General features: G+C 55.9%; 2 protein-coding genes and 2 long non-coding RNA genes across 4 annotated transcripts; all 4 read right to left on the minus strand.

Moving 5' to 3' along the window:
• Positions 1-308: 308 nt before the first annotated feature.
• LOC119107639 (uncharacterized) lies at positions 309-1,540 on the minus strand. The gene is made up of 3 exons (XR_005095248.1): positions 1,450-1,540; positions 805-934; positions 309-322 (listed from the first exon to the last, which is right to left on the minus strand). It is a non-coding gene; the product is annotated as an uncharacterized LOC119107639 (long non-coding RNA).
• A 533-nt stretch (positions 1,541-2,073) lies between these two features.
• LOC119108391 (serine/threonine-protein phosphatase 6 regulatory subunit 3) lies at positions 2,074-14,807 on the minus strand. Its single transcript, XM_037231966.1, has 13 exons — positions 14,650-14,807; positions 13,030-13,097; positions 12,436-12,515; positions 11,911-12,184; positions 10,590-10,760; positions 8,553-8,734; positions 7,922-8,114; positions 7,198-7,326; positions 4,699-4,856; positions 4,129-4,318; positions 3,338-3,424; positions 2,827-2,930; positions 2,074-2,230 (listed from the first exon to the last, which is right to left on the minus strand). The coding sequence occupies exons 2-13, from the start codon at positions 13,087-13,089 to the stop codon at positions 2,074-2,076; spliced, it is 1,785 nt and encodes a 594-aa protein (XP_037087861.1). The 5' UTR covers positions 13,090-13,097; positions 14,650-14,807.
• A 1,072-nt stretch (positions 14,808-15,879) lies between these two features.
• On the minus strand, positions 15,880-19,761 carry LOC119107819 (uncharacterized). Its single transcript, XR_005095276.1, has 3 exons — positions 19,721-19,761; positions 17,779-17,903; positions 15,880-16,989 (listed from the first exon to the last, which is right to left on the minus strand). It is a non-coding gene; the product is annotated as an uncharacterized LOC119107819 (long non-coding RNA).
• A 94-nt stretch (positions 19,762-19,855) lies between these two features.
• LOC119108392 (RNA-binding protein lark) lies at positions 19,856-21,081 on the minus strand. The gene is made up of 4 exons (XM_037231968.1): positions 21,070-21,081; positions 20,408-20,751; positions 19,908-20,161; positions 19,856-19,866 (listed from the first exon to the last, which is right to left on the minus strand). Exons 1-4 carry the CDS (start codon positions 21,079-21,081, stop codon positions 19,856-19,858), a joined length of 621 nt encoding a protein of 206 aa, XP_037087863.1.
• Positions 21,082-25,681: the final 4,600 nt, after the last annotated feature.

The following is a 25,681-nucleotide window of genomic DNA, read 5'->3' on the forward strand; positions in this document are numbered from 1 at the left end:
CACTTCCCCCCCCCCCCCCCCACACACACCACACCTCCGACCATCAGCACACGAGCTCCCCTTCCCCCCCCCCCCCCCAACGCACACACCACCGACCCACCAGCACACGAGCTCCCATCCTACCCCGCCCCCCCCCCCCACACTCCGACCATTAGCACAAGAGCTCCTCAACACACGCGCACGCCCGCGAGCTTGCTCGCGGTGGCCGGTGGCGGCCGGCCGGCTGCCTGACCTGGCTGGCCGGCCGGCTGGCTGGGCGGCTGCCGCTCGGCGGCGCCCGTCTCTGGCGAGCCGTTCATCAGACCCTGGCGACGTCAGGTAGCTGTCCGGCAACAGCGCCAGCCGTCAGGCCCAGGCCGGCACAGGGTAGGCCATAACAGAACGCGACAGGACAAGTGACCCCGATAACCCGGGCGCGTATGCTCGCGCCGACTTTCGGTCGGACCAGTACGCGTCCGGTTCGGCTCGCGGAGCTGCGCCGGGCCGGACCAGGTCGATCCATATGGGATCAGATCCGACCCGCCATACGTCCCCAGTTCAGCATGCCACGGCGTCCTCCGACGCCGTGCCGCAGTCTCCCCCGCGGAGGCTGCGGCACCGAGCACGGACAAACGCGACGCACGGTGTCGCGAGGGAGGACGCTGGCCGCCGCCCGGCCCGGCCACGACGGCGCGGTCCGGAGACGAGTGTCGGCGCAGTGGCGACACTGCCGGCTGAGGCGGCCGGTGGCTGGGCCGACCGGGACTGCGTGGCCCCGGCGGCGCGGACGCCCAGCGCCCGCGACGCCCCGTGCCGTCTCCCCACCTGTAGTTGTCGACGAGCCGCGCCGGGTCCGAGACCGGCGGCTCGGCGCCGGCCGCCTGCTCCGGCGTGGAAGACTCGTGGAAGAGGGGCGTGAAGTCGCCGCCGGTGCTGTTCAGCTCGTGCGGCGAGTCTGACGGACGTCGCGGACGTTAGCACTGGGCGGCGCGCTCGGTGAGACGCAACGCGGCGCGGCCACCGCGCCACGCATGGCCGCCAACGCCGGACGCACGGAATTCAGCACCGGTAGATGGGACTGCACTCAGCCCACATGTTGCGGATGGATAATGGGCACTGGATACAATGGATAACGAGTTAAGTGTTCATGAAAAGGAAACTCGTCGGTGCCAGCTGACACATTGAGCACCTGTCATTTCTTAACACGGATGAAACGACAAGCCCGAGGGGATTGATCTGACTGATAACTGCACCAAAAACCATGATCATCACATTACTCCCCAATATCAACGGCACAAACGGTCAAAGCAATCGTGCGAGATCTAGGGAAGTGCTCCAGCTGCTGCCTATCGGCGTCCCGGCCGGGTCCCCCTGTCCAGCGTCGCCGCCCTGTCCCCTGTCCCCTGTCACCGCCGCTATCTCACGACCGGGCGCCGGTTCAACAGCAGCCAGCTGACCACCAGTACTGACCGGCGCGCGGCGGGACGGGCTCGGCCACCAGCAGCTCCGGCTGCACCTCCATGCTGCTCTCGGATTCCTGTCCCTGCTGCTCCTGCTGCTGCTGCTGCTGCTGCTGCTGCTGCTGCTGCTGCTGCGGCGACGGCTGCTGCTGCCCCTGCTGCTGCTGCGGCGGCGACGGCTGCTGTTGTTGCTGCTGTTGCTTCTGCTGCTGCGGAGGCGGTGGCGGAGGCTGCTCGGGCGGCGGTGGCGATAGCTGGCCCTCCTGCAGCGCGCACGTGTGCGAGAACGCCGCCTCGAAGTTGGCATGGAAGCCGGCCGTCGGCTCGGTCGCCGAGTCACCTCCCCCTGCGGCACAGGCCGACGCCAGTCAGCACTGACAAGTCGGGTCAGCCGAGGTCAGGCCGTCGGGCACACCGGGTCAGCTACCCCGACGACGTCCAGTCACCGGGCGCAGTACCCAGGCCCGTCTGTGAAGCGGTGCACAGCCAGGCCACACACAGCCCGGGCACTGCCGCGCGGGGAGCCGCACCAGCGCACGAGGCGTGCAGACCGCCCCGCCCGGGCGCCGCCCGGTCCCACCGCCCGGGCGCGGCGCACTGCTCGGCAGCGCCCGGTCCGCGGCGCGGCCCGTGGTCAGGGCCGGGGCGCACCTTTGCTCTCGCGCGGCGGCGAGGCCGGCACGGCGGCCGGCGCCGGGAAGGCGGCGAAGTCGGCCCAGTCGCTGGCGGCCGGGTCGGCGGCCGGCGCCGACTCCCACAGGTTGGTGTCCATGGCGACCGGGTGGGCGGCACTGGCCTCGGCCCACGGGTCGCTCGTGTCCACCTCCATGGAGATGTGGCCGGGCGCCGGCTCGTCGCCAGGCTCGGGCTCGTCGCCGTCCTCCTCGTCCGAGCTCGAGTGGCAGCGCTCGAGGCTGGCGGCCCGGCGCGCCGACCACGGCTCTGTCTCGTCCGGGCCGCCGAACCGCTCCGCGCACTGCTGTGCGAACAGCTCGGCCGCCGACGGCCGCTGCTCGACGGCCGCGTCCAGCGCCAGCAGGCCCACCGGCGTCAGCTGCTCCGACGGCGCGCTGTCGGCACACGCCGCCGTCAGGTCAGGGGAGGCGAGGTCAGGAGATCGGTGACAACCGTCCTGCTGGAGTGAGCTCCTCGGACGGCGCAGCACCGGCAGACGGCGGTCAGACCAGGCCGGCAAACAGCAGCATCGCACCGGTCACTCCGGCAGTGAAAACATGTCATCTTGCGCATACCACAGACGACAGACGGCAGTAAGCCACACGCCCTCACAGCCGCGGCCGTCGCCGCGATCAAACACGGCACGGACGCAAAGTCAGTCCCTGGTGCGACACGTCGCCCCGGGCGCGGCGGTCCGCCGGGCGCTGCCCACCTGAGCACGTCGCCGATGTCGTTGTACTCGTCGTCGCTGTGCCCCATCTGGTCGGACAGGCCGCTGCCAGTGCCGGCGTTTAGTAGCTGGAAGTTGTGGAACGTCTGCACGGTCGGCGGGCGAGCGCGTCAGCTCACGGCGCGTCCGACTGCAGGCCCTCAGCATGTCACACCGGGCGGCGGCGCCGCGTCGTACACAGACGGGGCCGGCGGGAGCGGACGCCCGAGGCCCGGCCCCGGACTACTGGCGGCGGCGCCGCGCCGTACGATGATGATGATGATTTGGGCTTTGGGGCGCACCGACTACGTTGGTCATATGGCGCCCATGGCGCCGCGCCGTACACAGACGGGGCCGGCAGGAGCGGCCGCCTGTGGCCGGGCGCAGGCCCAGCGGAGGCCAGCCCATCCGCGCCCACAACACACAAGCGGGTCGTGTTATGATGCTACACCCCTGCCCGCACATCCGTCCGCCACAGCTCGCCACAACGACCCCGGCGTCTGCGCGAACTGACCCTCAATATGGCTGCCTGTTGGGCGTCCGTGACTCCGCGGTAGTCCGAGTCGCTGCTCGAGTCCTGCTTGGTGTCGGGCAACACCGGCTGAAGCGTAAGGTCAATCCGCAGGTCAGACGACGGGATAACAACGGGGCATTAGGTTCACAGGACACACATACAGTCATGATGATGTTTAGGGGTTTTATGAGCGTGCCACAGAGCCGGCGGTCAATTGAGCGGCACGTGCTGAGAGGTCACCGGGTCACGGCGCTCGGCGCCAGGACGGCACGCGGCCAGACCAGCCCAAGACCGATTCATCGTCCTGTCGGCTTCTTTTGTTCCCAAGAAATTAACGAGCTCACGATTAATTACGATCTAGAGCACACTCCACCCGAACTCGAGAAGTCATCTCACACCAGATGAGTCAAACACAATCACGCACGCGGCTGCCCGGGAAGACGCAGCCGCGCGCCCCCTTGAACATCGACTACGACAGGTCGCAGGCGATTCTCCGCATCCGGCGCACATTGCACGCGTTGTCACATAGCACTGTGCCGTGCGGCCGTCAACTAACGGCCGGAGCGAGCCCAGCGGCGCGCGCGCATCTCACGTGCCGTGTGATCCACGCAGGCCCGCTCAATCACGCTCACCGTACGCGTGGGCCCGAATCTTTTAAGGCAGCCGCGCGCATCACTAGGCCCGACGCACCTGGTGTGAACTGGCCTTAGCACAAAGGGCGAGAAGGAAACGAGTCCAGCGACGGGCCGAGGGGCCCAGAGCCGCCCGCGCAAGGTGGCGCGGCGACCCACCTTGTTCTGTTCGTTAATGCGGTTGAGTTTGGCCTCCTTGAAGGCCTGCCAGGCGGCCCGGATGGGCTCGGGCAGCGCGTCCAGCTGGCGCTGCACCAGCTCGGCGTTTGGGCCTTTCTCGCACGCCGAGCAGATCTTGTTGGCCATGTTGACCAGGTGGCCGCAGTAGGCTCGCAGTGACCGGCAGCACCTGACCGACAGGCCTGTCTCGTCAGCGGGTGTCCGCCGGCCCAGACACGTGGCGCCGGTCTGCACCGGGCCGGCCACCCCGCTGCCGCCGCACGCCCGTGCCGCGGCCACACGCCACGCTCTCCGCCAGCCGTCCAGAACCAGTTGGCTGCCCGCGGCAATATCCACACGATCTCAGCTGATCAACAACCCTTTACGAAAACGCCACGGCAGCTATCGCTACTTCCGACGGAAAAACACGGCCGTGCAGCATACAGATGGCGCTTAACATTTTTTCAGCCTGTTCCCAGGGGCGCACCCCGCCAACACATCTGCCAACGAGGCTCGCCTCCCGCATAAGACGAGCCATACTCGCCCAGACACGGCAGACGGGGTACGCACCGTTTCTGTTCCGAGGTCTCGCCGTTCGTCTGGGGTTCCTCCATGCCCTGCAGTATTCTCTGCACCAGCTTTGTCTTTGTGAATATCTGTGGGCAGCGGGGTGTTGCCATCAGGGGCGCGTCCATCCGAGTCGGACATAGCGGGCCGCTGCCACCAAGCTGCCGGCCGACGGTATCGGCCACAGACTCCGGCCACAGGCTCAGACTACCGGCAGCGGCGACCGGCAGCAGCCACCGGCAGCGGTAACCGGCAGCAGCCACCGGCAACAGCCATCGTCCACAGCCATCGGCGGCGGCCACCGGCAGCAGCCATCGGCAGCAGCCATCGGCAGCGGTCACCGGCAGCGGCCACCGGCAATAGCCACCGGCAGCCGTCACCGGCAACGGCCACCGGCAGCCGCCACCGGCCACGGCTACAGGCAGCGGCCGACGGTGGTCGGTCGTAACCCCGCTATCGCCCGGCACCATTGATCGCTACACCCGGCCGGCAGGCCCCGATCCCGTCAGATGGCGACGGCGGCCGCGGCACGCGAGACAGGGCCGGTCGGTCGTGCTCGGGCTCCGTCCGTTCGGGCACAAGTCGCGGTCCCGTCCCGCCCCACTCCCCGTCCACTCCCACTCCCATTCCCATTCCCATTCCCATTCCCATCCCCATTCCCAGTCCGTTCCAGTCTCGACTGTCTCGCTGTTAAAAAAAAATCGGGTAGGATAGGCGGGCAATTTGGAATTCACTTATGATATTCGTTTCGATAAAGGCAGGTTGCCGAAACATCAGCGCATCTACCTCTTCACTCTCCTGCTGTTTTCTACGATGAATAAGGCTAATGCTACTGTCTTAACTGTGATACCCGTTCCCCACTACAAATGAGAAGGAAGGGGGAATAAATGAAATTTGTCTTTCACCAAAATGTTCCAAAGATTTGACCCATCTACCTCATCTCATTAAGTCACAGGCCACTTCCAAAATTGCATGCATCAATTGATAGCGTTGCACACACATGGTAAAAAAATTATGGATGTTTCGAGTTGTGACGTCAGTTACTACAATGTACCCCATAACCCCAATCTTCATTGTGCTGCGTCACAATTGCCGCAATGTCAAATTTCTCACGGAGTGACCAGAGCCAGTCTCCTATATGGTGTTTGATACCCTTACGTGGATATATCACGCAATCGCACCACACAGAAATCACGTGGTAGCTCTGACATGATTCATGATTTCTCTCACCAACTCCACGCTCCAGCCTACAACCATTGCCGTGTGGCTTATGTTCTGCTGTGTGAAAGCCACATGAAAGCGAGGATGACAACATTTTGCCCACGAACATCTGCCTCTCCAGTGACATCATTGCTATTTAGAAATGTCACCAAAAACTGTGACATATTGTTGCATGCTGCAGAAAAATTGATATGAAAACAAAGTTGCTTATCTAATTTCCAGATCTTTCTACATCTTACGAAGCGTACAGAGTGTAACTCTTGATCTTTATCGAATTGCTTATTGACGGAATCGAGAATGTCGAGACGATTTTTTCATATAGAATTGGATAAGAATATATTTCTACAATGACAATTTGGAAAATGCAAAAATGATAGTGTTATACATGCTCCATGACAGCGTGCAGGTACAATATTGGAACAAATGAACGAATCAGACAGAATAAAACCTTTTGTGCCAAAAAAAACCTTGAAAATAGTAACAATCACTGCGATGGAAACCATTATTGTGTAAATGCCCCGGAGTCGTGGTTGCAAATTGCATCTTCTTCCGACATAAATAAAGAGACTCTGTCACCCCTTTTTCAGTTTCGACATCTGTCGCGCATTTGATGCGCCAGTAACTGCTGGCTGTGCTCATAAGTGAGCGAAGCTAGGGCCATGAAAGACTCACACTTAACAATGCATTTGACCTATCATGAGTATGTATAGAGATTTTTACAAGCCACGGTTTTGGGTAAACCAAGAACGGTAGAGTGCGGCACACCCTCACAGTGACAGCCAATTGTCGCGTTTACTGTATTTATACTGAGGACCGACCCAACTGCTGCCCAATAACATCAGGCTGTAGTTTTAAAAATTTTGGTTATTATTCTTCAATTTTTCAGTGAGATGTTTGCTTAAAGCTGTGCAACTGTGCAACCTGGTTTACTAATGTGTCATGTTTACCATTAGTTTTCCGTCACTGGTGCCATTGCTGTAAAAACAAAAATGTTCTTTACTTTCTGCCACTGGTGCTATTGCTCGAAAAACAAAAACAAAATATGTTTGCTTCATGGTTGCTTTGTGTTTGGCAGCACAAACTGGTCTTGGAATTAGTCCAAAACTTGAGGAATGGCAAAAAAGCACTATTTGGCCTCCTAAAATTTTCTCCCGCGAAAGCCCGCCGTGTCTGGCCCATAACCCAGTCAAAAGCCCCGCGGGTCCCTGGGGGTCGGAAATCGGCGGCCTGGAGGGCTGAAAAGTTGTGTCTCTAGTACCAACTCAGTAGCTAGGTGCTTACATGTACTAGAAGTGGATGACAGCTCTTGCCCTCCTCGTTCTCCTGCGGCTCCGCATCCAGGATCAGACCAATGCATTGTTCTACTTGTGAGTGAAGGAAATTGTTCAGTGTATACTGGAAAAACAGGTCCTGAAAACACAGACGCGTGTGTTCAAACAACGGCACCAATTGTGGACCAGAAAATGTGCATGCGGCGGGAAAATACACGCGAGGACTGCTGTACACCATCAGATATGAGCGGGAAAGACAGCGGATGGCCTCAACACAGCCAACATCACATGACATATGCAATGCATTATGAATATCACAACAGAGGACTTACACAAGGCTGAACTGCCCTAAACGAGATCAGCCTTGTCCAAGTTCGGACATCAAGCCACACTCCCCCTCTACAACGGCCAGTGTCGCCAGGGCGCGGCCCAAAGGTCGGCCGGGCGCCGCAGCTCCCGCCCCCTCTGACCACCATGGCGTCCGGTAGCGTCGCGCCAAGTCCGGCGGCGCCGGCGGCGCGCGCGCTCACCAGCAGGACGTCCACCGTGCCGAGCCGCGCCAGCTCCCGGTTGACCGGGTGCCGGTTGGCAGCGAGCAGCGCCGCCGTCAGCCGCGCCAGCTGCAGCCGCGTGGCGCCGAGCGGCGGGCTCAGCCGGCCGCAGGTGGTGTTGACCGGCGGCCGCGGCGGCGGCGCCAGCAGCACGGCGTGCAGCTCGGCCAGCCGCGGAAGCACCGCCTCCGTCACCGCCTGCACGCTGGCCGGCTCTTGGGGCGGCGACTCCTCGTCGGCCTCGTTCTGCGCGTACGGCGCGCCCTGGCGGCCCGTGTCCAGCAGCAGCCGCAGCACCAGCACGGCGTTCACCAGGCCGGCCTCCGTCCGGCCGTCGCCAAGCACGCCGTCCAGCACCGTCGAGACGAACTCCACCCTGCCGGCCGGCCGCGCTGCGTCACCGCACAGCCCGCACGCCGCTCAGACGAGCCGCTGCCTGTGGGCGCGCCGGCCCAGCCGGGCACGACGGCGCCCGACACGCCCGGTGCTATGTGGAGGCGCTGCCATGTCACGGACTAACGGACCATCTCACAGTCTCCGGAAGTCAGCACAAAGCAACGTTGCGGGATCCAATGAGGATCCCGCAACAACCCACACTGCGGGATCCTTCATCGGCACGGCCCCGCTTCCACCAGTCCACATTTGCCGCCAGACAAACGTTAGCGGCGACCTACCTGACCTACCAATTACTCACGACCCTGCATGATCAAAACTGACCACCACGAAGCCGACATTACGCGTCATCTACCCCCCCCCCCCTTGCCCTCTCCCCCTCCCCAACCGTCCGCGTGGCAGAGTAGGCAGCTTCACTCACGTTTCGATGGTGGAGACGAGCGGGTTGGGCTCCTTCTCGCCGGGCGCCAGCTGTTGCGCCATCTGCCTGGCGCAGCTGACCACCGAGATGACCACCTGGCCGGCGTTGGCCTGGCGCTCTGGATGCTGCGAGTCGGCCATCAGCTCGGCCAGCCGCTGCGCCAGCCGCTGGTCGTTCAGCCACTGCAGCCGGGGCCGCCGCGCCGGTCAGACGGCGCTCACAGGCCGGCGGGGCGGGGCGGCACGACGGGGCCCCAGCAGCCGGCCAGCCGAGGCACAGAGACGACACGGACGCACCACCAGTACCGTGCGCCTAAATAACGGCACATCTGTGGTCGGCTGACGAGCCACAACTGACGACAACGAACCTATCTATCCATCCATCTATCTATCTTTATATATATATATATATATATATATATATATATATATATATATATATATGATGGTTTGGGGGTTTTAAGTGTGACAGAACCAGCAGTGGCGACACAAGGGCGGAGTTACGTCAGTGAGATCAATACTCCGGACCGAATGAGAAAACACATCGATATAACGCGAAATGTATCTTTTATTTATCCATTGGTGAGAATTCCGAATATGATGCGGATGGCCTACACCATGATCGAACCATGACTGCATCGCTCCAGCACATGAAACGTGACATCACTTTGCAATGGTCCAGCCATGTCCCCTATGACGTAACGGATTACATCTTTTCAAACGGTTTTGTTATTTACGACCCTGTCTGCCATATGCAGATAGCGAGCAATTCCAGCATACTTGACCGCCCTTCCTGGCATATTTGGCAACTGTTCAGTCATACCCAGCGCCTTGTTGAAGATTCAGACAGGCGACCATTCGTCAAAACAAACGACCTGTCACAGTTCAACAGCATGTGTGTCACGACCATGTTTGAAACCAGAAACACATACACCCAAAACAGGACTGGCGGGCAGCCGCTTACCTCCCCTAATTTGGCATCCATTCACAGGAAATGCCGCTGACAGGTCCATGGCAACGCCGGCTTACGTGAGTGTTCCACGAAGACCGAAACGAGCGGCAGCCTGTTCTGAGCGACCACTGCCACAGTCACGCACGAGCCACTCGCCGCCCCCGGGGCGTCGAAACGCCTGAGCACGCGGCTTACGTCAACGAAATGCTCCGCACGGCGCGGATCTTCAGTTAATGTGAATAGAATGTCACCTGCAGAGCTTTAGCGCGTGCTTTCATGCTCAATCATAACGCGCAATATTTCAGCACACTAACCAGCGGGGTCGACTGCAATGAAGCCAAAACTGCGCCACTTTTGAGCGCAGCGTCGGCTGGAATCTGCCGGAAGGTTGCCACGAGCCGAGCCCAGGAGTCAGCTCGCCTGGCAGCACGTGCTCACGTGCGCTGGTCATATCGCCGCGATCGTGTCTGCCACTCCCTTATCGCCCGTGCCATCGTCCGGGAGCGACGGCCGGTGGCAGCGCGGCCCCACCGGACGGAGCCGGCCCGCCCCGCTCCCGCTCCGGACACGGTCATCAGCGCCGCGTGGTCAGACGCCGCCCGGCCGGTCTGGACCCCGCCCGGACACTGTCATCAGCGCCGCGTGGTCAGACGCCGCCCGGCCGGTCTGGACCCCGCCCGGACACTGTCATCAGCGCCGCGTGGTCAGACGCCGCCCGGCCGGTCTGGACCCCGCCCGGACACTGTCATCAGCGCCGCGTGGTCAGACGCCGCCCGGCCGGTCCGGCCCCGCCCGGACACTGTCATCAGCGCCGCGTGGTCAGACGCCGCCCGGGCCGGTCTGGACCCCGCCCGCCTGGCCGGGCGGCTCCCGCCCGGACACGGTCGACAGCGCCACATGACCAGACACCGCCCGGTCCCTGCCCGGCCGGTCTGGACCCCGCCTGGACACCGTCAACAGCGCTACATGACCAAACACCGCCCGGCCCCTGCCCGGCCGGTCCGGACCCCGCCCGGACGCGGTCAACAGCGTTACATGACCAGACACCGCCCGGCCCCCGCCCGGCCGGTCCGGTCCTGTACTCACGTTGAGCGCGTTCTGCCGGTACTCGGGCGCCTCGATGCCCGAGATGAGATTGCACGTCAGGTCCATGATGGCCGAGGTGCCCAGGTGCTTCAGCACCAGGTCGATGAACGTCTCCATGGACTTAAGGAATTCTAATACCTGTAAGCAGTTGAACTGATAGGAGTACCAACTCTGTGGGGGAGAGAGAGAAAAAGAACACGACATTAGCTGGCTCAGATGCACGACATGCACATATATGCTGGGCATGTGGCGCATGACTTTAAATTATTGGTTGCATTAGAATCAACTTAATTTTGGCAAAGCAAGTGATAGGTGGGCTAACACTTGCTCTTGAATTAAGTCCGTGCAGTGCTCAGACAAGACTCACTAGAGGAGTCGAGTGTGTGAGCAGGCTTGTTTAAGACGTGCCAGTTTCAGTAACAGCCAGCCATTCGCTGATGGGGTCACACAATTGCGTACCCATCCGTCCCAAATGCATCATCATGCACAAGACATGACGCAATGAACTGTTGTGCATGAATATGTGACCAATAATGAGCACCATTCCTCGAGAACAGCTAGATTCAATTGTGCACCGCACCTGATCATGGTGAAAACAGAAGGCAGATGGTTGGTCAATGACCGACGCCCTGAACTTGTAGACCTTGGTAGAATCCCGACACACCAAAAATGTGCTACCTAATGAGCACATTTGAAATTCCCACCCGTAATTGATGAACAGAACAGAACAAACACCTCATAAACCCAAACAACAGACTCTGGGCCGAAGCAAAAGTCGCAAATCCGCAAATTGCAAGAAGGTACAAATCCCCCGGCCTCGTTTGTCATAGCTTGTTTCATGCATCACCCACAATATGTCTTACAAAAGTCCAATGGCTTCGCGAGTGCACAGATCAGAAACAGGCGGGCTTCCGACTCCCGTCCTGCCGTCAACATACGACTGCGATGCCGGAGCCGGCTACCTAGCCATGGTCCACATCTGAGGTCAGGGACTGAGAGCCAGCCTCGGCCGGCCGGGCGACATGCCCGGGCCTGCACGCTCACAGACGGGACACCAGCCACTCCCAGCCAGCCGCCGACGGCGGGGCCCGCCGCCGTCTGCTCTGCCATCGTGCACGGCCGCTCCCGCATACCACAGCGCTGCCCCAGCTCCGAGGAGCTGGGTTCCCGCGCTGTGCCCCCGTAAAACGGACGGCTACGCGAACCGGACCAGGTCGGGCCCAGGCCGATGGGACGGGTAGCGACAGACACGCGCGAGACGCTCCTGCTCGAGCCCAAGCTACTGTAAGGGGCGAGGGGGGCAGGCACGCGCGAGACGCACCTGGTCGGGTCGGCGGACAATGAGCAGCGCCAGGGTGCGGGAGAAGAAGCTGGCCAGCAGCGGGTTGAGTGGCACGTCCTGCTCCAGCAGGCCATAGAGCCGCTGCAGCAGCGGCCGCTCGGACGCCAGCTGGTCGATGATGGCTGGGATGTTGCACGTCACAATCTCGGAGGCCATGTTGGCATAGCGGTACTGTGCCGTCACGTCGCCACTCGGGTCCGGCTCCGTCACCATGTGCGACACCAGCGACATCATCATGTCCGGCTGTGTCAGGCTGGGGGACGGCAACCGCATTAGAGAAGCTGTCATGTCATAGGGCCTCGTACTGAACAGGGTGATGGCAGACTGTCCACAGGGTTGAGTGCAGCACAGAAAAGTGGCAGATGACCACCATACAATGCTGGCCAGGCACTGTGCTCCAATGCAAATGTTGACAACTGCAATTGTATTACCTTGGCTTGATTTCATTCATCACACCATTAAAGGGATCATGATTCCCACAGTGAGTCTGTATGAACTACTTACAAATCAATGACTTTGCTGTTCTGAGCCTTGCATTCTTGTATAATGTCCTCTTCATCCAATAATTGTTCTAGGGTTACATTCTGAAAAGTAAGCACATGTTTTGAAGGCCACAAGACGGCCTGAAGACCACATACACATGATGCCCTTATGTCCAATATCACGCCTTGTCCTCATCACATAAGTAGCAAAGCTCACACCACATGCATGTGTGCCATGCACAGTTCCAGTCATCTGTTTCATGTTGTTACAGTGCACAGGAGCATAGCATGTCAGGATCAAGACAATGTTTCATGCAACTTGACATCACACTCATACACACACCACACAAATATCTGCGAAGCTGACACCAGTTCCCATCCCCATTCAGGCTTCAAAGTGCACTTAGCTGCTGACACTATATGATGTCACCTGCCTCTCAACCTGCTGATGCCATATGGCATCACCCATCTCTCACCCTGTCAGGAAGGGTGGGCACCACAGGAAATCAATCCCTGTGCCTCTGGTTTCCTGGACATGCTGTGTAACAAATACACTGCCAACAGCCATGACATGAGTTACTGGCCTAACCAGAAAATGCATATGTTCTAAGCTTACCTCTTTGCTTAGAAGTTCATCTACACTTGCTGATGGTGCAGCATGAAATTTCCAGAACATTGTTCAACCTGAAACAAATAGTCTACATAACCAGGGCTACCAAAATTGACATGCCAGAACATGTCTCAAAATGTAAAACATTGTACATATCTTAGGTGCCCAGCTTAAACCTCCATTTCTGGGCACAAAATAACTGCAGATTTTTCCCTGCTAGATTATGTTCATTCAGAAACAATCACTTTCTTTTTTACCCTAACCCTCTTTTAAATTTCCCACTTCTTTTAATGTAGCCTGCCACATGATATTTGAATATCAGATGAATTGAATCAATGAGTGAAATCAGATGTGGGCCAACAGCTTACACACTATAATATAGAAAATCAAAACTGGCCAGCTCCAGTTAGTTTCCCAAATCTGGGCTTTTCCATTATCCCACCTAAATACCTGCAGCTTCCACTCTCCAATCAGTCTCAATTCCACCCCAAAGACAATGATTTGTATTTAATGGAGGGGCTGAGGAAGTTTACAATATTTTCCACAAAATGTCTTGATCTGCAAGTATGTCACCTTTTTGCTTTAGCATAAGTGTCTGTATGCAATGAACATAGCTAGCTTGTGTGCACCAATACCACCACACAAGAGGTCCAAGCTATTAGATGATGTCACCATGACTTCCAGTCAAAATAATGTTGCCCATGGCACAACTACACCAAGGCCATAACTTTTGTTATATGACATTCTACACAATGACAACTGCTTGGTGAGTGTCCCCATCTTACAACCTGCTAGTCATTATTTGGATGTGAAATGAGCTTGAAATGCAATAAATAAACAATAATGAATGGAAATATAGTATGGTTATATTTATGGTAAGAAATACCTCAATATACCATCCACTATGCAAGCCTGGCCACATAAGCCTATTTTTTTTTGGTAAGACTACAAATCACAAGGCCTTTCCACTCAAGGCACTAAGGCGGCATGTCAACCACAACCAGCCTATGCCTAGCATGTGCTCAGAGACCATAAGCAGCCCAATCCGTTGAATATGCCAACACGCAAGTTTTCTATCCACATTGAAATGCCTGCCCAGCTTGGGCATTGGTGGTACTCTGGTGCCCCAGTGAGAGATAAACACCATGCCACTACACTCCCTTGGCACCGGCCCAGTGACACAAGCGGGACCTCATCATACTTTCCATCCAACAGCACTTAATTCAACCATTGCTCCTGGGGATACAACACATTGCATCCAATCTTGTCTCAATGAGTCTATAAAATGCACTTGAAATCTTGGGTTTCAATTAGCCCAGATTAAATACAAATTAGGGACACTTTGAGACACGTCCTATCTTCCAAATCATTATAACAAACCAGCAAATGCAGGAAGGTAAATGTCTAATAAAATCAAACCAGAAATAAAGTACATTCACCTCTGATAAATCACAGCATTTAAGCAGTCATTATCCAGCTAAATGCTTCCAAAATATGGCAAGCATTCAAAATGTGATGTACACGATTTTCATTGAAGAACATACGCTTTGACACACAAACCTAGTAATGCGACCAATGTTGTGTCAACCACGCAGATTAGCACAAGCAGCACGGACGCTCCAATACCTTGCTAAGATTAACACCCAAATCAGTGAAGCGCAGGAGATGACAAGAAAATATTCTTACTGTAAAACACACAAAAGGGCCCGCCGTTAATCCTCAGGGGCAATCTCGAAGAAAATTCCGCCCCCGTCAATGGGAACAAAGCCACTGAGCTCTTTACATTTACGGCGCACATATGATGAATCTAAGATGGCGCACGTTTACGTATAGCCAGAGTAACTTCCAAAAATGTAAATAATTTTCAAGTCATTCCGCGGGTTAAAAACAAATGTGCTATTTGGACGCTTTGTTTTTGTAAAGCAAACAAGATTCTTACAGAACGTTGTCGCCAAAAATATCAGACACTTTGAGGCCGTGTGGTACATGCTATAAAAGAGATTTCACTCATCCTCGCTCATCCACCGGTCCAGCGAGACGGGCTGCAATCGGAACGGAATATCAGCTGCTGCGTCACGGGGCTAATCAGTAAGGGCGATTCCCGTATCCCCAAAAATAATTTTTCGCCATAAGGCATATGTTGACCGTTTTAAATAAAACATCCTTTCTCACTCGTTGGATAGACGTTCGCCAACGCAATGAAAGCTGATCGTGCAGCTACTCATTTGGTCCCTTAGTTTACAAATCAGTGCGGCTCTTGCCTTGAACTACGCCCGGGGTAAGCCGTCACAGCGTCGCCCTCTACCTCGTAACCAATCGGGCAAAGACCGCATACGACAGTACACCATAAATAGCACATAGAATGCGTTGAAGAGCACTCTCCTTTCCATCTCTGCCGGATTTCCCTCGGCTGCATCCGTCTCCCCGGCGTCTCCACCGTCCGAGCGAACGATCACTCACGTTCACCTGACATATGCACAGATAATGAGCGCGCAATGCACCTCGAATCCGCCACAGCACCAGGTGCGATGCGTCGCGGCAGCCTTGCGCCACTCTTACAAGGACCCCGTCCATCCCCGGCATTCCTTCCAGCTCTGCAGACTTCCCTGCACCCTCTACACTGTCTAAGCTCTCTTCAGCAGCGAGCTTAGTCGAAACCGCAAGAGCTGGGTGGCGGCAGCCTCGTTTGATACGGGCTGAATGCCACAGGTTGGAAACGCATGATCCTGCGGGGACTCTCACTGTCGAGTTGGGTCCGCGTCACTCCCATTAGGTGGCTAGACAGACAAATGCAAAATTAGCAGGACGGAAATACCCAGGATAGGGCAAGAAGACATATACGAAGACATATACGTATGATTCTGCAGGTACTGTATTGGACATGCAAATGATGCATTTCGCATGCCACGCCAAACACAAGTATGGCCTGTAAATATATCAAACCATTGCACTTGACCCGAAATCACCTTGCCAGCGGCTTCGTGCGCTTCCACACAGCTACAGCGCCGTTCGTGTGCGTCGCGCCGTCACAGGTCGGGCCCCAGACCGTGGATGCGGCCTGACTACGCGGGACCAGGCTGGGCGGCGCCCGCATCCGGACGCGACATCACCCGTACGCAACACTCGGGGCATCGCACCTCCAGTAATGACCGCGTACGCTGAGCGCGGTGCGCGCCCGTCGCATCGGTCGGCACTTTCCGTATCCCTGGACCCTCACGTCGTGATGGGCAGGGACGCACTGCCGGTACCCGGCTCCGAAAATCCTACAACGTACATGATCTTCGCTTCAATCGCAAAAACCACAAGTCCGCCAGAGCTATAAATACTGAGTTGTTCCTTTCCCCACGACATTGCACGAGGCTCGCGCCACACTGGTCCAGCCCCCAATCGCGGAACGGTACCAGTCAAACTCTTGAAAGGAAATCCCAACTACTGCAATGAACGGCTTTATTCCAACTACTCAGAGCACGTCAAACGAGCCAAAGCCCACGCAATCCAACATGTGATGGTAATGCAATTCGTATGCGGCATGGAATGAATCGGCCACGAAACCCACTCTGACGTGCAGCGTTCATCGGCGACAGAGCCTGCGCCCATGTCGCCGCGCGCTGATGATGAAGAGTCACCCGGAACAGACGACCGCGACCAGACCTTTGTAAGCAGGAGACACCTGGGCTCAAATCCAGGCGACATTCCCTAGTCTCCGGTGCTCCGATGTCGATGATAAGCAATGACGCACTTTCTGCCGTTTCGGACGCACACGCGCGCACCCACCCGATCAGACAAACAGACAGACAGGCGCGCACGCACGCACAAACACACAATATTCAGAGCGGGATCGCCACCTCCCGGCGGTGCCACGACGGGTGGATGTACCGGCCGACGCGCGAGTTGATCACAGCCGAGAGCCGGCCCGAGCCGGCCCGGCGGGCGCCCCGTCCCAGAGTAGGAGCGCGCCTCTGGCCTCTGGAACACACACACACACCGACACACGCCGTCAGGTCCAGCACCGATCAGCACCGTAGGCGCAGCACACTACCGGTGCACTGCCACTGGTCGCTACACAACCGGATTCACGCAGTGTTTGAGTAGCGGTGCGAACTGCCGAAACAACACGACCATTATCCGTCTATGTGGTGAGATAACGAACGACACAACAGCTAGGCGGGACGCCGTCTCGCTCGTCCCGCTGACAGACGCAGAGCGGAGTTTGAGCCGCAGGTCACAACCCCTGCATGATGCGTTGAGGCCAGTGCAATTCATAAACTTGTGGCCGACCGATAAAAGGACGCAGTTCTGATAGCAATAACCAGCTTGCCTGCAATGTCAGCTAAACCGATACCACGCAAGTTAACGACCGGTTCACGAAGGAAGGTACATATACGTCCAAGTGTTTGGTAGGATACGGACGTGGCAGCTCATCCGTCGGGGACAGTAACGTGGCAGCTCACCTGTCCACACGTGCCCGGTAAATAGCTTGTTGTGACTGGCAGAGACACGACGGCTCGCTTATTTTAGTAATGAATGTAGCTCACCTGTTGAAACGGACAGAGATGAGGCGGCTCACCTGTTGGGAGAGAAACTCGGCTGCTCACCTGTTAGGACGGCCGGAGGCGCGGCTGCTCACCTCATCAGACGGCTAGAGGCGCGGCTGCTCACCTCATCATACGGCCTGAGGCGCGGCTGCTCACCTCGCCATACGGCATGAGGCGCGGCTGCTCACCTCGTCAGACGGTCAGAGGCGCGGCTGCTCACCTCATCAGACGGCCAGAGGCGCGGTCGCTGGCGTGCCTACGGCCGGGCCGCTGTGACGGCCGTCGCGTCATCACGCCAGCTGCGCCGCCACCGTCGGGCGCAATCACGTCAGGTAGTGCAAGCTCCTAGAAACACATCCACCTCGTCACACAAGCCGGGTGGACATAGCTTCACACTGAAGTCGAAAGTGAGCCTAAGTAGGCTACCTGAAGAGAAGTTCACAGGCATTTGTCTTGTCCCAACTCAATTCATGTCACGCGGTCTCGATTTTAGCGAGCCAGAGTCACGGGACGGGCCACTAATGCACAACAGAAACGGTTCGCAGACCCATCCTGGTTTGATCCGATCAAGTGCGGAGAGGAACACCGCAGGGCCGCGCCGAACAGGCCACCGAGCAGCCAGTCGTCCACCGCAGCACGGCATCGCGCGCGCCGCCACCCCGCACCGGTGGGGCGTACGCGCTCCGCGCCCGCCTCGCTCGGCACCCCGCGCCGCCGCCCGCACGTCGTCGCCCGGCCTTACAGTAGCCTCACCTCAGCTGCCCGCTCGCGAGCCGGCCGTCACTCGCCGCCTCTCGCCGCCGGCCGGGTTCGTCAGCCCACCACGCCGGCCGCAGCCAGGGAACGGGAGGATCGGCCGACGCCAGCAGCCAGCGCACAAGACAGCGCATCGACATAGCCACACGCTGTGGCCCGCACGGCCGCCTTTTGCGTTTTCCCCTATGCGCAAACCCGAAACAGAGTCGAAATATTCCCGGGTCGCCTGGCTACGTCGAAAGCGCCGCATCTTCCCAGCTGGCGATGGGATCGGGCAGGGCCATCCAGTCGACTCGGGTGGGGTCGGGTCGGGTGGGGTCGGGTCGGGTCGGACTAGGGCGCACCAGGGTCGGGTCGGTCGCTGCTGATCACTGCTGCGGTCGCTTTGCCGCGAGACACGCTCGCCGCGGGTCGCTCCGCCGCCGTCGCCGCCACCGCCGCTCTCGCTACCGCCAAATCTCGCCTCCGCAGACGACACGCCAGCTTCGGTGAATGTGCAGTTTATTTGGGGGGCGGCGCCGCCTCGCCCCGACACATGAAGGGGGATACACATGAAGCTATATTACGAGACGAAGCGAATAGGGGGAACGTCTGGCGAGCCGAGGAGGACCCACCGAGGAGGCCGCTCTTCCGCGACTTCACTCTTGTGTCGCCACGTTGCCACGTTGCCACTGCTGGCCGGCCGGCCACCCACCTGGCCGCACGCAAATCGGGCGTGTGCGCACGCGCGAGCCGCGTCGCTTAGTACCTGCGCACCGTAGTCAGTTCACGGTGCTGGGGCGCATAGCTAGAACGACAGAGACAGCGGTGATAGTCGGGCAGGCCGTGGCGAGAGCCCACGGCGCTGCGCTGCGCCGCCCCTCCCGGCTCCGCCTCCGACTCCGGCACATGAGCGGCGCTCTCAGCCCCTCAATCAGAGCCGCAGCGTCGGCACTCCGCCGTCCGCCACGGACCTCGGTCCGCTCCGCAGCCCAGGCGCCTCGTCATCCGCCTCCGCAGACCACACCGCAGTCCCGAGCCGGCGCGGCGCTCCGCCCCTGCTGCCGGCGCGGCGCTCCGACCAAGCACTCTGCAGGCTTCAGCACACCGTGTCACGCGCGGGACGATGGGCGCTCGCAACCCCACCGGTCCGAGCGCGCTGTCCACGAGGCGACAGACTTCGCTTACCGCAATTAACGTCCTCGCCGCGCTCTGGGACGACAGCAGGGCCCGCGCCCGCTGTCCCAGCCTCGACCAACTCACCCTGCCGAGTACGGGACGCCGCCGGACCCCGCGCGCTCTCGGCGCCCACCGCGGCGCGACGAGAAGCCAACGACCCGACCCGACCCGATCGCCTCTCCCGCAGCAGCAGCCAGCCAGCAGCCAGCCAGCAGCCAGCCAGCGGCCAGCCAGCGCCGGGTACTCACCGTCTGGGCGGGCTGGCGCCGCGCGGCGCCGCTGCGTAGCGGTCGTACGCATCGTAGCCGCGCGCCGGCGCCGCCTCGGCCTGGTAGCGCGGCGGCGAGCGGCGGCTGTACATGTCGTTGTAGTCATCGCGTCGCTCATAGCCGGTCTGGGCGCGCGTGTCGTAGCCAGATGCGGCGTACGGGTCGCGCGGCGGCGGCCGCCGGTCGTAGGCGTCGTAGGCGGGCCGCGGCGCCGGCGACCGCGCGTACGGGTCGCGCCGCTCGTAGTCGTCGTAATAGCCGCCGACGGCTGTGCGCACCGGCGGAGGACGCCGGTCCATGCTGTAACCGTTGCCGTAGCTCGCCCCGTAGCCGTTGCCATAGCTGTTGCCGTAACTGTTGCCGTAGCTGTTGGCGTAGCCGTCGCCGTAGCCACCCCCGCCGCCGTATCCGCCGCCATAACTGCGGCGTGACGAGAACAATTCCAAAAATGAGAGCCTAATGCAAGATAATGGCGAGTGAGCACTAGTGCGATAATGGACAATCTATTGGTCACCAACTGTCAACTACTCCAGAGGTGAACCCCCTGGTTGCTCTGTTAACTAGTCCTCACCGGAAAAGCTGAACATTGTCAGCCTCTACAGTGCCAGCATATGTAAACAACAGACGGGCCCTGACCTAAGTCGGCGGAGCGAGGGCCGTACGCACCCGTCTGCCGGCGGGTAGGAGCGGCTGTACGGCTCGAACCGGTCGCCGCCGCGTCCCCGGTAGCCGCCGACACCGCGCATGCCGCGCATGGGCCCGCCGCCGCGGCCGCGGCCGCCGCCGCGCCCCTTCTGCCCGGTGGACGGCTCGACGCTGATGCGCGAGCCGTGCAGCTCTGTGCCGTTCAGCTTCTGGATGGCCGTCTCGGCCTGGCCCACCGACTTCATGTGCACGAAGCCATACGTGCCGAGCACGTCACACTCGGTCACCTCGCCGTACCGCTCGAACAGCTTCCGCAGGTCGAGCGACTTCGTGGCCGCCGACAGCCGGCCCACAAACACCTTGGTCTGTGGCGCCGCATCCGTCTGGAGGCGGGAATCACGTGATATTCCTTTGCAAAGGCGGAAAGAACGGGCAAAGGAACATTGTGCAGATGGGAACCGGACATACCACATCTCAAAGAATATGAATTATGTGGCCCCAACACAGAACTGAAAAAATATGGCATGGTAACATTCATGTCCATGTTCTCAAAAAATGCATTCCACTACATGATTTCAATATCTGAAGTATGGATGGCTATTCTTAACCCTTGGCCAACACAATTCTATGACAATGATATACTAGGTGATTTGGGCAAAGAATGCAAGCAGGTATGTACTCACAGTGGGCATCATTTTGTGAGACTACAGAAGTTATGTCCTGTAACAGAGAACCAGTTTTATAAGATATGTCCTGTAGCAGAAAACCAGTTTTATCTACAAGTGTAAAATGACAGCCATAACAAGAACTCATTCCACAAAATATTACTCTACAGCAATAACATCAGTTTATTTTGTTTGCCACAAGAAATGCAGACTTCAAATTTCAAAACCAACAAGTTATGAATAAAAATGGGAAGTGTGGTTCAAGTACCAGTGCATCAAAGCTTGCCATGGAGACACCACAGTCATCACATCTTTAAAGCAATGTCAGTCTAATTAACAATTATTGCTTAGACATGTCAATGGCCTTCCTAGATTTCTAAATTGCCCCTGTATGGGCTCAAAACTGAGAGAAGGGCTGCTTTCCAGGCAGGAGTTGGTAAAATTTCTACATTAGAACTCTGAAGCATGAATACAGATTATTTCTAGCAAAATGTTAAGTACTATTTCAATATTGCTGAAATAGGGAAGGGGGGGGGGGGGGCAGCAAAAATACAAGTTTGACAACACCAAATATGGTGAAGCATTGGAGGACCATAACACCATGCTGTTGGTCCAAATGTTCTGCAAATTATCCAGTGCATGTGTTTATCAGCACATCACCTGCAATGTGCTGAGTTTTATAAACTTTACATATTTATTTACATATTTACAAAACAGGCTTCTCAGGCACAGAACCAAATCTGCACAAAATATTGCAGACTAGAACACACTGTACACAGGATCAGTTGAACTTTGCTTCATTTTCCTGAGTGTTATGCCATTTCAGTGCTGCCTCTGCAACCATTGGTGATCTTACAGTGCTGGTCTATCTGCAGGGAGCTCTTGTCAATTGACTCCCAGGCTCATGCTACAGCAATTATGAATATATCAACCACAGAAACCATAGTGACAGCAAAATCATGATTTTTATCAAAGCAATCTTTTTACACATGGACTGCCAGGAATGGCATTAAGGCTGTCTCCAATCTCACAAATTACTAATCAATTTTCTTGAATCACATTCTAAATCACAGCAAATGTCCTTGTCACCTATCATCAACCTGGTGAAAAGCCTACCAAGGTAACCGCAAGCAGGCATATCCCAACTCAGATTCTGGCATCTCACATTCCAGTAAGTAAACATGCAATGTTGTTGTATGTTTAACATTTGTGCTTTATTGTTGCCTGAGACAAATGACTGCTGGTCCACTTTTCAAAAAAAATAACCAATACATGGTGTACTACTCCTATCTTTTCTTGTCAAACTTAGAACATGTTCATGTAAATGCTGATTTCAAATGAGCAGGTAGTCATCAAATGGCATTATAACTTCCTTGCCTTCAAAACTTGTACAAAAGTTGCTTGCAATGAGATGATGCAAAACCAAGGTGTTGCCACATTCACCAAGCTGTAAGATATGTTCACATCTAGGGCATGTGGCATTCAAATGGAGTTTTAGACATAACCACACAAAAGCAACTTTAGGTGAGCCACCATTCCCCAAACAACATGGAAACCATGTTGTTTGGAAGTTGGGTACTAAAATTCATTTAGTGACCCAAACTCACACACCAGAAAACCATGTTGAAAACCAGCCAGGTAACATGTCAAAACATAAAGGGGTCATTTTGATTTACAAACAACCAGCTGATTGCTACACACCAACTACAATCATAACATTTTTCTGAGTACAGCTTTGGCACTTTCATCTGATGTACTCATATTTTCATAGCATTTATCTAGAGATACATGGTTTGGTCTGTGTGCTCAATGCTCTAAATTTTAATTATTGTGATTTTTCTTTCCTGACAGGTTGCCATGCCAGCCTCATTGCACTGTACCAGGTAAGATTTATCATTTATTTGTATGATCAGAAATATCTTATGATTGAAATTACTGCAAAAAAATAAAGTGGGTGGTCAATAGGAACATTAAGCTGATGCTAGGAATAGAACAGCAAATATAATGTGCTAAGCTTTAATCACATCAATCAGACCTTTTGAGCATCTTGCTGCTTACACTACCAAATTTGTAGCACTATCACATCAATCAGACCTTTTGAGCATCTTGCTGCTTGCACTACCAAATTTGCAGCACTGACAGTGATGTTTAGGCAATGGAGTTCCAAGAAAATGTGTTCATCAAACTGTAAACCATTACTGTGGTTGCTGCGTTATTGAAATATCCAACATGATGACCTACACCATACATTTAGAAGTCATTTGGATAAGATTAAAGCCTTTAAAATGCTGTATTCAATGTATTGCTCATTGATAACAGCATGTAAGCTGTATGACCAATAGTACAGAACCTTAGACCAAATTAATTTCCTTAATAACAGAGCTAAAATTCAGGTAAATACATATTTAATGAGGGTTTAACCCAACTTTTAAGCATGAGTATGAATAAATGATGCACAAATTATATCACCAAGATTAAACTGATAACCATAATTACTCAATGAGCTTCATGTGATGCCTTTTGCTCTTAAGTCCATGTCAAATCCACATCAAAATGTGGAATATAACTTCAAAAACAAACTAGTGTCTTCAAAAGGTCCCTTGTGAGATAAGTATCAAGCACTCGAAATCACATCCAGTAAGTCATCTTCATGCACATCTCTCTAAATTGGACGAAATTAGGCTCTCGGAACATTGTTTTTTAGCCTCGCGCCACTGCCGCCCGCATACTTCGCGCGGCCAATTCATCGTATGTAAATCGCGCAGTAGCCCCGCCCCACACCAGTTTTCTGCAGACCGGGGTTTATGAGCGAACTTAGACCTGAGGTACAACATAACTCTGCGTCCAAATCCTAACAAATCATCATTTGGGATCGACCCGCCAATGTACAGAGAATAAAGACGAGCATGGCGCGAGCCGGTACATCGAAAACAACCAACAAGTTACGCGACAAAAATGTTATCTAGATTAAACATGTAAAGTCACTTGAAGATTAAAATCAAACAAATCATAGAGGTACTTACGGGTAACAAGGTGTTGCGAAAAAGAAGAACCGTAACCAACCGCACCACCCCTCCCTGCTCAACAACACACCACGCCGCCGCGTGAAAATGGCGGACGTAAAGCGGTTAAATGTTTAGTGGTGTAAAGTTGAACCGCATTCGTGTGAATTAAGAGCCACAAGTTATCTAACACTGCATAAAGAGCAAAAAAATTAAAATGTATTGGGTGGGTTATCTTTCATCACTATTTAACTTCCAGCATGCTGGTTCCTGCATTACACCAACAAATTGCCTGCTAGCCGCACTATTCGTATTAAGTATTGCTTAGCAAAATACAAAAAACTCCATTAAAAGTATATCAATAGCCAGTAAACAGCAAGCTAAAAAACATTTCGAGATATAGCGTAAGATTCCAACTTAACACATTCATTTGTATGGCTCAGAAATAAACCAAAAAATATCCTTTAAAGTAATTTTGGGATTGCTTTTTCATAGTCACCGTAACACGACACACCCAGCAGATAAAGGCCCCAAGCCTTGTAAATATAATTGAATTACAGCCAACACAGCGTTTTGAGAACGTTTAGTCCTGGAAGGTTCCTGGCTGCACTGGCTCAACTGGGAATCGGTTTGCAGAAGAACCAGGCCGTAGGCGGCCTGACATAGGCTGTAGCGGATGTTCGGATGATGGACAGAGAGTTCTGACGTAGACGACCAAACGCCGCGCAATCACGCGGTCGCCGCCCCCGAAGTGCCCCGTTGTCAACGGCCCTGGCGAGTGGTGTCACGTCCCATACCGTTCCGTGGAGGCTCCACGTTGGAAATATATCCTTGCATACTGCCCGTCAATTGTCCTAATCTTCCGAATCACTTTTTTCCAATTCACAATCAATTCTCCCTTCGGACCTCCGAATCACTACCATGTCGCGTATGCATGGTATACATATGGGATGGTCAGATGCAAGTGATCCTGCCAGAGTGCCGGAGGCTCACATTCTGTGCCAACCAGCGGAAGAAGTAACCGGAGTCGGGCTGAGCCCTGCATCACAGCCAGGAGCAAAGTTTTGCAAAAAGCGTTGGGCGGGAGGGCGGCTAAACGGTGGAAAATGACGAAAACTTCTCCCGAAAGGCATCAAGAAATGGGTTTCTCTCTGGATTTGGCCCATTTTCTTGTGAAAGTTTGGCGGGGGAGGGGCTCTGGAGCCCAAGTTGCGGGGGAGGCCTGGAGCCCCCAAGTGAATGGGAAACTGTGCCTCTAAGCATGCCACGGTGGTTACCAGCAGATGATCTGGCATACCGTAGCTCAACAAAACCAACACCGCCAGTCGATGCGTCCGCAAATCGTTTGTCGCAACCGCTTGCAAGGTCTTGTTACTGCAGGCCCGCTCGGTTGCACACGTGCTGACGTCATCTAACAGCCGTTGCCCGAACCTGGGCCCGCGAATTATCGAGTCGTTTGCTGGGTCCAAGAGCTACCATCTACCGAGTCGTCAGCTGGAGCCGGGAGAAGGGTGCGTTTCCTGTTCAGTTGGGAAGCAGGCTTCAGACTTCCCTCCAAACTTGGGCTAGAGCGCCCCCCCCCCCCCCACACACACACATTTGGGAAGAAAGTAGGCCACATCTGGGGA

Source organism: Pollicipes pollicipes, unplaced genomic scaffold, assembly GCF_011947565.3.
Source record: "Pollicipes pollicipes isolate AB1234 unplaced genomic scaffold, Ppol_2.1 Scaffold_6686;HRSCAF=7923_pilon_pilon_pilon, whole genome shotgun sequence".
NCBI lineage: Eukaryota > Metazoa > Arthropoda > Thecostraca > Pollicipedomorpha > Pollicipedidae > Pollicipes > Pollicipes pollicipes.